Raw genomic sequence first — 13,770 nt, forward strand, 5'->3', positions numbered from 1 at the left:
TTTAGTGTTCCAGAATTCATTGTTTATGCAGCACACCCAGTGCTCCATGCAGTATGTGCCCTCCATAATACCCCCACCAGGCTAGCCCAAACCCCCACCCTTCTCCCCTCCAAAACCCTCAGTTTGTTTCTCAGAGTCCACAGTCTCTCATGGTTCGTCTCCCCCTCCAATTTCCCTCAACTCACTTCTCCTCTCCATCTCCACATGTCCTCCGTGTTATTTCTTATGCTCCACAAATAAGTGAAACCATGTGATAATTGACTCTCTCTGTTTGACTTATTTCACTTAGCATAATCTCTTCCAGTCCCATCCATGTTGATACAAAGGTTGGGTATTCATCCTTTCTGATGGAGGCATAATACTTCATTGTATATATGAACCTTATCATCTTTGTCTACTCGTCCATTGAAGGGCATCTTGGTTCTTTCCACAGTTTGGTGACTGTGGCCATTGCTGCTATGAACATTGGGGTACAGATGGCCCTTCTTTTCACTACATCTGTATCTTTGGGGTAAATACCCAATAGTGCATTTGCAGGATCATGGGGAAGCTCTATTTTTAATTTCTTAAGGAATCTCTACACTGTTTTCCAAAGTTAAAACCATCCTTTTTACACCCACCCCATCCCCCAAAAAAGATGAGTATTATATTCTGGAAAGCACATTTTAGGCCTCAGTAGGAATAAATATGCTTTCCCTGACCTTTAACTGTATTTTTTAAAAAGATTTTATTTATGGGGTGCCTGGTTGACTCAGTGGGTTAAAGCCTCTGCCTTCGGCTCAGGTCATGATCCCAGGGTCCTGGGATTGAGCCCCACGTCAGGCTCTCTGCTTACCAGGGAGCCTGCTTCCTCCTTTCTCTCTGCCTGCCTCTCTGCCTACTTGTGATCTCTGTCTGTCAAATAAATAAATAAAATTTAAAAAAAATAAAAAATAAAAGATTTTTATTTATTTATTTGACACAGAGAGAGATCACAAGTAGCTAGAGAGGCAGGCAGAGAGAGAGGAAGGGAAGCAGGCTCCCTGCTGAGCAGAGAGCCCAAAGCAGGTCTCGATCCTTGGACCCTGGGATCATGCCGAGATGATGTTAGACACCCAACCGACTGAGCCACCCAGGGGCCCCTTTAAATGTATTTTTAAAGTGGCATCTTCTTTCTGTATTTTATTGTGCATTAATGTTGGAACTTTTTTCTTTAGATTTTTTAGTAGAATTTTCCAGTTCTTTGAATATTTTTCTGTATTTAGCATATATAGTAAATTGCATCCTTAAATGAAAATACAGGGAAAGCCGGCTTATATGAAACACTTTTTAGATGCTAAGAGTTGTAGTTAATAGAAAAAATAAAATAGGAAGTGTATGTCATTCTCAGTAAATATAAAAACACAGTAATCTTATTTCTAGTTTTTCAAAGGAGCCCTACTTCCCATGGTTTTATTTTCTTTTGTTTCTAGCTTTGTTAGTCACTGATTTGTTAGTTGAGACATTGTCAGTGCTTCTTAGACCATCCCCAGATTTCCTTAGATAGTGTTGAAAGTTACATAGGGGATCTGCTGAAAGAAGGTAGCACTGTTGAATGTGTTTAAGTTTGATGGATAGCTTCACCATTCCTGGATTATTTATATTCCATTAGCAATTGATGGAGTCCAGTTTATCAAATTTTTTATGGTTTGTGCATTTTGCTTCCTAAGACACCTTTACCTGCCCCAAGGTGACAGAGATACTATCCTATGATTTCTTCTGGAATTTTTCTAGTTTTAGGTTTTAGATTTGTTTTGTTTGTTTGTTTTTAAGTAGGCTCCATATCCAGGGTGGAGCCCAATGAGGGGCTTGATCTCACAACTGTGAGATCAAGACCTGAGCTGAGATGGGGATGTGGCACTCCGCTGACTGAGCCATCGAGGCACTGTTCTAGATTTAGGTCTGTGATCCATTTTGAGTTAATTTTTATGTGTAGTTTAACTGACGATTGTTTTTTAATGGCTGTCCAATTGATTTAGCATTGTTTTTGAAAAAAATTTCCTTTCCTATTGCATTGCCTTTGGCTTTTGAAGAAAATCAGTTGACCAAGTATGTGTGGGTTTGTTTCTGCACACTCATTCTATTCCATTGATATATGTATCTTTTCTTTTGACAGTACTCCATGATCTTGATTACTGTTTGGTTGAAATTACTCAAAGCTTTGAAATCCGGTGTAATGAGTTTTCCAACTTTATCCTTATTTAAAGATTTTGCTTTGATTTTCCAGATCTTTTGCATTTCCATATAAATCTTAAATCAGTTTATCTATTTCTTCTAAAAAAGCCAACTAGAATTTTGTTTGGAATTGTATTGAATGTATAGATCAGTTCGGAATAATAGCAACCTAACTATATTGAATCTTCCAATCTACAAATACAGTATTTATCTCTATATTGACATCACATTTAATTTCTCTTAGCCATGTTTTGTAGTTTTTAGTATAGAAGTCTTGGATACTTTTGTTAGACTTATTCCTAGGTGTTTAATATTTTTGATACTATTCTAAATAGAATTTTTAAACATTTAATTTTCTAATGTTTCATTGCTAGTGCATAGAAAATAATTGATTTTTTAAGACTATTAATCTTGTACCTGATTACTTTACCAATAAATTTATTTATGAGTTCTAGCAGTTTCATGCCTCTGGAATTTTCAACATAAACAGCAGTATCATCTACATTTAAATACAGTTTTACTTCTTCTGGTTAAGTTTTCTTTTATTTCTTTTTATGGAATTATTTCAGTGTTACAGTGTTGAATAAAAGTGATGGAAGAGCATTCTTATCTTACTCCTGATCTTGAGAAAAAGCAATTCAGTTTTTTATATTAAGTTTAATATTAGCTGTAGATTTTTTATAGATAACCTTTATCAGCTTGAGGAAGTTCTATTATTAGCTTACTAAGAGTTTTTAATTGTTAATGAATATTTAATTTTGTCAGATGCTTTGTCTGCATCTATTAACATGATCATGTCATGGTTTTTCTCCTGTGGACTGTTAATATGTTGAATTATATTGGTTGATTTTTGAATGTTCAGCCAACTTTACATTCCTAGGGTAACTCTTACTTGGTCATGATGTATTACCAATTTTATATATTGTTGGATTCATTTTGCTAATGTTTTGTAAAGGATTATTACATATGGGACGCCTGGGTGGCTCAGTTGGTTGGACGACTGCCTTCGGCTCAGGTCATGATCCTGGAGTCCCGGGATCGAGTCCCGCATCGGGCTCCCAGCTCCATGGGGAGTCTGCTTCTCTCTCTGACCTTCTTCTCGTTCATGCTCTCTCTCACTGTCTCTCTCTCAAGTAAATAAATAAAATCTTTAAAAAAAAAAAAAAGGATTATTACATAAAATAAGGAATGTTGATCTGTAATTTTCTTTATGGTAATATTTTTGTCAGGTTTTGGTAGTAGGGTTATGCCCGTCTCCTTAAACAAGTTGGATAATGTTCCCTTCTCTTCCTATTTTTTTAAAATATTTGTGTAATTTTGGTATTATTTCTACCTTGAAAGTGTGATAGAGTTTACTAGTGAAATCTTTCTTTTTCTTTATTTTTTAAAGATCTTTTTTATTTATTTGAAAGAGAGAGAGACACAGAGCAAGCATGAGCTGGCAGCAGTTGGGGGGGGGGGTGTTGATGGGCAGAGGGAGAGGGAAAAGGAGACTCTCTGCAGAGGAGGGAGCCTGACACCCAGCTGGGTCTCAGGACCCTGAGATCATGACTTGAGCTGAAGGCAGACATTTGCCTGAGCCTCCAGGTGCCCTGCAGTGAAATCTTTCTTTTGGAGAAGGTTTTTTTTTTTTTAAAACATTCAGCTTCTTTTATAGATATATGGCTACTAAGATTTTTTTTTTCCCTTGTGTCAGTTTTGTCATCCACAAGCAATTGATATTTAGTGGTATTAAAACATCTGCAACACAAATCCTTTGAAAGGTTCAGAACTTTATAAAGAGGAACTATAAGGGCTGTGTGTCAGATTGTTGTAACTGAAGTGAGATAAAACCTAACTAGACATTCACTGATATTTGTCTAGTAACTCATTTTGTCAGGTTTTGGAAAAGTGACATAATCTTTTCATATTCTTTTTTTTTTTCCTAAAAAATTTTTCTGTCTTTTGAAAAAAGAACATTTTCATGGATCTTCCTTATACCCAGTGCTACCTTAAGTCATTTTTGGTCATAATATTATTTAAGTAGGTATAAACATAAAATTTATGATTTTAGTTCTGAGATAGCTATAAACCAAAACAGTCCCACCAATTCAAACAAAGTTAAACTATAAAACCAACATAAACTCAAAATAACATGAATGTGATGGGGAATCAGATTTGAGATAATATCTTTTCTACTGTCACAGTGTTAGAGTATGTTATGTTAAAAGCATAGGCTCTGGAGTATGACCAAAGTTCAAATTTTGGCTCCACCACTGCTTTGTTCGAGTGACTTAGTTACTCATTTATAAAACAAGGATAATAATTTATTAGGATTATTGCTATAATTAGGATTATTGGTATGTCAAGTCCTACAAGAGTGCTTGGCAATTAATAATTATTCAATAAATATTAGCTGTGATAATAACTAGTTTTATGTTATTCTACTGAAACCTTAATGATCAGTATTGGGTTTATTTTTTGTTTATTTTTTTTTAAAGTATTTATTTGAGAGGGAGAGAGAGCTTAAGTAGGGGGGCAGCAGAGGGAGAGGGAGAGCTGAGCAGGGAGCCTGACATGGGCTGGATTCCAGGACCTGGGATCATGACCGGAGCGGAAGGGAGATGCTTTTAACCGACTGAGCCATCAGGGCGCCCCTAGTGTTGGGTTTAGTAGTAGAAAGTCTGACTCTATATTTAATGGCTTTCTGATTTTGACTTTAATAATGTAAATACTAATATATAGAATGTCGCCTTGCCTAAGTTAACATACAGTGTGGTAATAATTTCATAGCTTTGTTTGCTAATCTAGGATAAGCAAATTTCATACTTAACCTAAACTCTGCTAGTCAGAACTCTGAGTTTTGGGTTTTTTCTGTTGTTGTTGTTTTTTTTTTATTTTATTTTTTAAATTTATTTTCAGCATAACAGTATTCATGATTTTTTTTTACCACACCCAGTGCTCCATGCAGTCCGTGCCCTCTATAATAATACCCACCACCTGGTACCCCAACCTCCCACCCCTTCCGCCACTTCAAACTTCTCAGATTGTTTTTCAGAGTCCATAGTCTCTCATGATCACCTCCCCTTCCAATTTCCCCCAACTCCCTTCTCCTCTCTAACTCCCCATGTCCTCCATGCTATTTGTTATGCTCCACAAATAAGTGAAACCGTATAATAATTGACTCTCTCTGCTTGACTTATTTCACTCAGCATAATCTCTTCCAGTCCCATCCATGTTGCTACAAAAGTTGGGTATTCATCCTTTCTGATGGAGGCATAATACTCCATAGTGTATATGGACCACACTTTCCTTATCCATTCGTCCATTGAAGGGCATCTTGGTTCTTTCCACAGTTTGGCGACCGTGGCCATTGCTGCTATAAACATTGGGGTACAGATGGCCCTTCTTTTCACGACATCTGTATCTTTGGGGTAAATACCCAGGAGTACAATTTTGCAGGGTCATAGGGAAGTTCTATTTTTAATTTCTTGAGGAATCTCCACACTATTCTCCAAAGAGGCTGCACCAACTTGCATTCCCACCAACAGTGGAAGAGGGTTCCCCTTTCTCCACATCCCCTCCAACACATATTGTTTCCTGTCTTGTTAATTTTGGCCATTCTAACTGGTGTAAGGTGATATCTCAATGTGGTTTTAATTTGAATCTCCCTGAGCACTAGTGATGATGAACATTTTTTCATGTGTCTGATAGCCATTTGTATGTCTTCATTGGAGAAGTGTCTGTTCATATCTTCTGTCCATTTTTTGATATGATTGTCTGTTTTGTGTGTGTTGAGTTTGAGGAGTTCATTATAGACCCTGGATATCAGCCTTTTGTCTATACTGTTGTTTTGTTTTTAAGATTTATTTATTTATTAGAGTGAGTGAGCAGGGACAAGAGGGTAGAGGGAGAGGAAGAGACAGATTCCCGAGCAGACTGCAGGCTAATGTGGGCCTTGATGCAGAGCTTGATCTTATGACCCTGAGATCACCACCTGAGCCAAAACAAAGAATTGGAAATTCAACTGACTGAGCCACCCAGGCATCCCTCTTTGAATTTGTTTTTAATCAAGTGTCACATGATAACTCTGTAAAGCTGAGTGTCTAATCTAATCATTGCCCATAATCAGATATGAGAAATACTATCTGAAGTTATTTTTATTTCTTGAAAATGTAGAAAAGGCATTATTTTTTCAGTGTAGACCTCATCATCAGACTGTTGAAGCAAATCAGTAGATTCTAGAACTTATTTTTAGCAGCTCAGAAATACCTTAATTGTCTTCTTACTGATACAGTTTTGTATTAAATATAGAATGTATTGCAATATATTGATAGCTATTCCTTGTTGGCTTGGACTCAATCCATTTAATTACCCTAAATATCAGCAGATTATGCTCTCATAACTACATTGGTTAACATTGGTTGCCTGGCTGAAATATATTAATAATGATACTGGAAAAATATTTTCATTTTATGATACTCAAGAAAAGTTTAAGAGCCTCTTCATGAGATTGCTAGTGAATTTCAGAATGTAATAAAAGTGACTTATGATTACTATCTATTGATTCTTAAAGGTTGCTGGTTATTACAGAATTAAGTGGATAAGCTTTTAACAAAATTTAAAATTTTATCTATTTTGTCTTATAATTTTTTTTCTGGCTTGTGGTACCTTCAGCAAAGGTACTATTTTACTACTGTATAGTAGCTCTTACCTGAACAGTAAGTTCTTTGGAGTTCCGCATGCTTATATAATTTTGTGTTTTGATTCTGCCACATTTTTACATATTTGAACTGTTACATCTTCATTCAGATATTGTGTCATAATGTATATTATTTTCTTTCTATGAACATATATTTATTTCAGCTCTTATTTTCTCATTACTCTGTGACACTTAAAGTGGTGTATTGTTTCAGTATCACATATGCCATTTTCATGATGTCAAATCATGATGGCTGTCATTTGCAAATTATTAATGCAAAAGACAAGTTTTATATTTATATTTGCTAAAAAAGAAACAGCATGAACAGGCTTCCCAACAAATTGAAAGTTGAATCATGTCACTTTAGGTGATTATGGACAATAATGTGAGTATAGATACGAAGGCAGTATTTGGATCTAAGGTGATTATTTAGATGATTCATCATATGCTTATATTAATCATATTTTTACTAGAATAAAAATGAAAACAGTTGGGGCACCTGGGTGGCTCAGTGGGTTAAAGCCTCTGCCTTCAGCTCCGGTCATGATCTCAGGGTCCTGGGATTGAGCCCCACATCGGGCTCTCTGATTAGCAGGGAGCCTGCTTTCCCCTCTCTCTCTCTGCCTACTTGTGATATGTCTGTCAAATAAATAAATAAAATCTTTAAAAAATAAATAAATAAAAGCCAGGGATGGGGGCACCTGGGTGGTTCAGTTGTTAAGCATCTGCCTTTGGCTCAGGTCATGATCTCAGGGTCCTGGGATTGAGCCCCGCATTGGGCTGCTTGTTCAGCGGAAAGCCTGCTTCTCCCTCTCTTGCTGTGTCTTTCTCTGTCAAATAAATAAATAAATAAAATCTTTGAACAATAAAAATAAATAAAAACTAGAGATGAATATTATTTTTTGTATATCAGTAATTGAGTTCAGTGGCTTAAGCAAGATCAGGACCTTATATTTCATTATGTAACAAAGAATCCTAGATAGTTCAGAGTTGATGTAGTGGCTGTATGATGTCAACAGGGATCCAAGCTCCTTCTGGGTGTTCTCTCCCATCCTTAAGTTCTTACTTCATGTTCCCACTGTGGCCTCAGGAGCTCCAGCCATCATGTCCTTATTCCAGGCAGAAAGAAAGGGAAGGACAAAGGGAAAAAGGCAAAAAGGCCAAAATCAGACATGTCGCTCAGTGACTTTTATTTATATGTTATTGGCTGGAACTGTGTCATATGACAATTCCTATTTGAAAGGAAGCTGGGAACTGTGTTTTAGGTGATCATATTGCTGCCCCAATAAACTAGGACTCTCTGTAAGGAAAAAGAATGGATACTGGGTAGGCAGATGGTCTCTGCCATACCAATTTTAAGAAAGCTTAAAAAACAAACATCAAAAACCTCAGTCTTTTTTTTTTTAACCAAGCTTTTTATTTTAATTCCGATATAGTTAGCATACAGTATATTTGGTTCAGAGGTACAGTGTAATGATTCAGCAGTTCTGTACATTACTCAGTGCTCATTGGGATAAGTGTTCCAGTCTTTCTCTTTTATCTGCATTTTTACTTTAAAGTTATATAAAAGGAATATAAATAAAATAAGTCCCTAACTTCCTAAAGTATGAAGGGAACATACAGATCATATAGTCCTGACATTTTAGCTTAGAGGTAATTAGTGACTTGTCTTAGGCCACAGACATCGATTCCAGGCTGGAACTGAAGTTCCTAACTCTTACACCAGTCACTGGTCTTCCCATTTACTGGGCCACTTCATAAAATCTGGTAGCTCACTTACTACTCTCCTGTGTACAAGACAGCTGTGGTTTGGGACTACTGGGGAGAAGTATTCTCTGTTCGCTTTAGTGATTACAATAAAAGCGATAGGAAATTTCATGTTCTTATATGAGGGTGTTGTTTATTTTGTTAGTGTTGATGGCACTGCCAGTATTTATATGTTTATTAATTAGTTCTTTTTTTATTCATCGTTTTTGTGTTTTGTTTTTTAAAGATTTTATTTATTTATTTGACAGACAGAGATCACAAGTAGGCAAAGAGACAAGCTCCCTGCTGAGCAAAGAGCCCGATGATGCAGGGCTCAATCCCAGGACCTTGGGATCATGACCTGAGCCGAAGGCAGAGGCTTAACCCACTGAGCCACCCAGGCACCCCTATTAATTCATTCTTTATTTATTCATCATTAACAATGGCTTATAAGATCATAAGAGCAGGGCCATATCATGTTAATATCTCTGTCCCCAACTAGGACCTAATTGAAGAATGAAAAATTATAGCCCCTTATACTAAAAGCTTAAAAATAAATAAAAAGTTTAAAAAATAATGGTTCCTGTCCTCAGGGAATTCTCAGTGAAGTTTGAGAGACAGACACGAATGGCACTGATAATAGTACAGAGATAAGAGATGATAGAAATACAAGTGAAGAGTGAAGAAGTAAATAAATATCTGAGACTGAAAGGAGGTCTATAAAGACTTCAAGAGGAGGTGGTCCCAAGTTCAGTTTTGAAAAGTTTTCCAGATGAAGAAAGAAGAGGGCTGCATATCACACCAAAGAACATGTTTTTTATTTGTTTGTTTGTTTTTAAGGATTTTGCTTATTTTTGCTTATTTGCTTATTTGATAGACAGAGCCAGAGAACATAAGCAGAGGGAATGGCATAAGGACAGGGAGAAGCAGACTGTACACTGAGCCGGGAGCCCAATGCAGGGCTTGATCCCAGGACCCTGGGATCATGTCCTGAGCCAAAGGCAGATGTTTAACCATCTGAGCCACCCCGACCCCAACCCGCCCCCTTGCCCCAGAGAATGAGTTTTTAGAGGACCAGTGGGCATGAGAAACTGTTTAGAGAAGAGGTGACTGTGAGAAATATGGGAAAAGCCCATAGTAGTAGGAAATGAGGCTTGAGGGGTTGACTGTAGCCATGACCATGTCACAGAGGCCTCATAACATGTGAAAGGTTTTGAATTTACCTATTGATGGGGCACCGTGGAGGTTCAGATGTGTCCTTTTGTATGGCCACCTGACAATTACAGTTAGACCTTGGCACCTTAGTGTGGAGCCCACCTACAGTGAGGCACCACTTTTTACTCACAGCTACAGATGAACAGGACAGACTAACCCATACATCAAGATCCTTGTTCCTCCCCTGCTCAGTTTTCCCAGGATCTCCCCTTTATCAAAAACACACTTGACCATTCTGATCATATGCAGACTCCTCATGTCCCAGTTTACTTTTCTTGCCCATCATGTTTTCCTCACTGTTACCCAGCCAAGGACCCATAACAAGTGATTCTTTTTGACCTCCGATCAATAAAGAATGGCTTACTCCTGTTTGGTAGATGATTATCCTTACGTGCCCAGGAGGCTTAAATGGTGGAACAAACCGGACACATCTTTTTTCTTTCAAATGGTGAAATGAAAGGCAGTATTTCAGGAATTTCAGACAGCAGGGAGACAGATAGCCAGCTCCTAAGATTTGGTTATAGTCCTGGCACCTGACCTGGCCCACTCATCCTTGCTTCTGGTCTGCAAACTGCCTTTGCCCCGACCCCAGGAGGCACACCCTAGTGGCTTTCCTCCTGGTCAAGTCTCCCTTCCCTGCTAAAGACTTTCTTTCTGCAGCTCTTAATTCTCTCCTTAGACTCTGAGTTACGTTATTTGTTTTCCACTGCCCAGCAGAGGATTGACTTCCTTTCTGTGACCCATCCTAGAATGGACCTAAACCTTTGTTGGTTCTACCTTTAGTAATGAAGTTTCTGATGGCAGAGGGTGAAGTCGGAAGTGCATACTCTTGGTTAATACAGATAAGGCACACATTTTATTATTATTATTTTTTAAGATTTTTATTTATTTATTTGACACCAGAAATCACAAGTAGACAGAGAGGCAGGCAGAGAGGGAGAGGAGGAAGCAGGCTCCCTGGTAAGCAGAGAGCCTGATGCGGGGCTCAATCCCAGGACCCTGGGATCATGACCTGAGCTGAAGGCAGAGGCTTTCACCCACTGAGCCACCCAGGCACCCCCACACATTTTATTATTAAGGAATTGAATAAACCTCTCTTTGTGACTTTGGAAGTAAAATATACCATGAAAAGGCTCACCTCTTTTTTTTTTTTTTTTAAAGATTATTTATTTATTTGATAGAGATCACAAGTAGGCAGAGAGGCAGGCAGAGAGGAAGGGAAGCAGGCTCCCCACTGAGCAGAGAGCCCAATGTGGGGCTCCATCCCAGGACCTGGGACCATGACCTGAGCCGAAGGCAGAGTCTTCAACCCACTGAGCCACCCAGGTACCCCAACTAGATACAGTTTTAAAGTACATTTCTTTTTTATGCCACATGATCATAGTTCAAGGAAATTGAAGTAAAAGAGATACGGGAATATCTTGGGTAATAATGGCTTCTTATTTTGATTATTTCCCTTTAGGAAGGACACTGCTGATCCTGTAACATGGAGGATTGCCTTCATACTTCATCTGAGAATCTGTCCAAATTGGTCAGCTGGGCCCACAGCCATGGGACCATTTGCAGCCTCATTCCAAACCTGAAACACTTGCTTTCGGAAGGTTCCCATGGGAACCTCACAGCAATGTGGGGCTGTAGTGCTGGCCATGCTTATCACTGGCCGCTGACAGCTACTTGCAGAGCTGGGTCCCAAGAAAGGGTCTGTTTCCAGGATAACAGAAGTTTTAACTCTGATAGTCCCAGTATAATTGGAGTACCCTCTGAGACACAAACTAGCCCTGTTGAAAGGTACCCTGGGAGACCTGTGAAAGCGAAGCTAGACTGTAATCGGACCAGAGACTCTTGTGACTTCTCTTATTGCAGTGAACCCTCTGAACTGGATGAAGCTGTAGAAGAATATGAAGATGAAAACACCCTGTTTGACATGGTTTGTGAGTCTTCTGTTACAGACGAGGATAGTGACTTTGAACCCCAAACCCAAAGGCCTCAAAGCATTGCTCGAAAAAGGCCTGGAATAGTCCCATCTTCTCTCCATTCCAGCTCTCAAGCTCAGATGGTTGATGAATGCAGCAATGATGTCATCATTAAGAAAATCAAACAAGAGATTCCTGAAGATTATTACATTGTGGCGAATGCAGAGCTGACTGGAGGGGTAGATGGACCAGCCCTTTCATTGACACAGATGGCAAAACCCAAGCCTCAGACTCATGCTGGTCCCTCCTGCATAGGGTCTGCTAAGCTGATTCCCCATGTGACATCTGCCATTGGCACAGAGCTAGACCCACATGGTGTGTCTGCATCCCCCTCTGTCATGTCCAGACCAATTGTCCAGAAGACTGCCAGGGTATCTCTGGCTTCACCAAACAGAGGACCCCCTGGTGCCCATGGTACCAGCCAGCAGGTGGCCATGCAGATGCCTGTGAGCACATCCCATCCTAACAAACAGATCAGCATCCCTTTGTCTGCACTGCAGCTGCCTGGACAGGATGACCAAGTTCCTTCTGAAGAGTTCCTGCCCCATCTGCCCAGCCAGGTTTCTTCCTGTGAGGTAGCTCTTTCTCCCTCAGTTAACACAGAGCCAGAAGTGAGTTCCAGTCAGCAGCAGCCCCCAGTCGCTCCAACCATAACCACTGAGGCCACAGCACAGTGCATACCAGGTATGGCACATGAGGTGACAGAGTCCCTCATCCACGCACATCAGAGAATTCTGCGCCGTCAGCACTTACAAAACCATTGGCTCAGTTTGCTAGGAATCAGGCCTTTATTATTCTCAGAAACATAGAAATAATTAAATATATTCTATCCAGGTAATATTCTGAAGGAAATTCATCTGAGTTAAGGCCATCCGTCCAGTCAGTGTACTCTCAGGGCTGAGAGGACAGCTGTAGGATTGTGCTGTTAATATTGCATGGCTAGATTTAAGGTTTGTATCTGATGTTAAGCTGAATAATTTTTATTTTTATTATTTTTTTAGAAGATTTTATTCATTTTAGGGAGAGAGCAAGTTAGTAGGGGTGGGGAGCAGAGGGAGAGGGGAGACTCTTAACTCCCTGAGCCACCCAGGTGCTGCAAGCTGAATAATTTTTGGTGTATTAATGTTATCTTTGAAAAGAATTTTTATGCTCTCCTATCGGTATCAAGATATTTGGTTGCTGTTGGAAGCCAAAATGACATGATGTTGGGTGTGTAATAACAATAGAACTGGTGCTTTTCCATTATTATTTATTTGTCTGAACCAACTTGGCCTTCCTGTTTATCTAGTTGGTGTGGCAGTTTAGAACAAGTATTTTAAAAGCAACAAATAATTCTAAAAGAAGTATTTTATCTCTTATCTCAAAATTTATTTATTTTTTATTTTTTTATTTTTTTATTTTTTAAAGGTTTTATTTATTTATTTTACAGAGATCACAAGTAGTCAGAGAGGCAGGCGGCTGGGGGGAAGCAGGCTCCCTGCTGAGCAGAGAGCCCCATGCGGGGCTCGATCCCAGGACCCTGAGATCATGACCCAAGCAGAAGACAGAGGCCTTAACCCACTGAGCCACCCAGGCTCCCCTTATCTCAAACTTTAAAAGAGTCTGATAACTTACTTTCCTGGAGTACATGGGCCTAATTGGAATGGACTGAGAGGAGAGGGAAATAATTGTATGAGGCCTCTATCTAATTTTGACATTCTAATGTTCTCTGATTCTAAGATGTAGTATTTATTTAATCTGGGCTATTATTATATAACAAGGGTTTGGGTATCATGCATTTAGCTTCATTATTCAAATCTAATAAGCCAGAAGTAAACATGGACAAAGATGAACAGATATACAGAACGGAGTATATAGAAAGCAGAAATTTGTGGCACGTTTTGGTTTTTTTCATTTTAATGCCTCTCAAGGAAGTCATGTATTTTGGAAAAAGTTTCCTAGAAGCCTGCAGTACCTGTGCCT

At 38.9% G+C, this 13,770-nt stretch overlaps 1 protein-coding gene across 3 annotated transcripts in view; it reads left to right on the top strand.

Annotated features, from left to right (window-relative positions):
- Positions 1-13,770, top strand: part of KIAA1958 (KIAA1958 ortholog) — a 160,930-nt gene that overhangs the window by 72,601 nt on the left and 74,559 nt on the right. For all 3 annotated transcript variants that reach the window (XM_045081716.1, XM_045081715.1, XM_045081714.1), the window contains exon 2: positions 11,298-12,492. In XM_045081716.1, coding sequence (XP_044937651.1) covers positions 11,322-12,492 — 1,171 coding nt within the window. In that variant the 5' untranslated portion in view covers positions 11,298-11,321. The remainder of the gene's footprint in view (positions 1-11,297; positions 12,493-13,770) is intronic.

Source organism: Mustela putorius, unplaced genomic scaffold (genome assembly GCF_011764305.1).
Source record: "Mustela putorius furo isolate JIRA1106 unplaced genomic scaffold, ASM1176430v1.1 tig00000580_pilon_pilon_pilon, whole genome shotgun sequence".
In the NCBI taxonomy this organism is placed as follows: domain Eukaryota; kingdom Metazoa; phylum Chordata; class Mammalia; order Carnivora; family Mustelidae; genus Mustela; species Mustela putorius.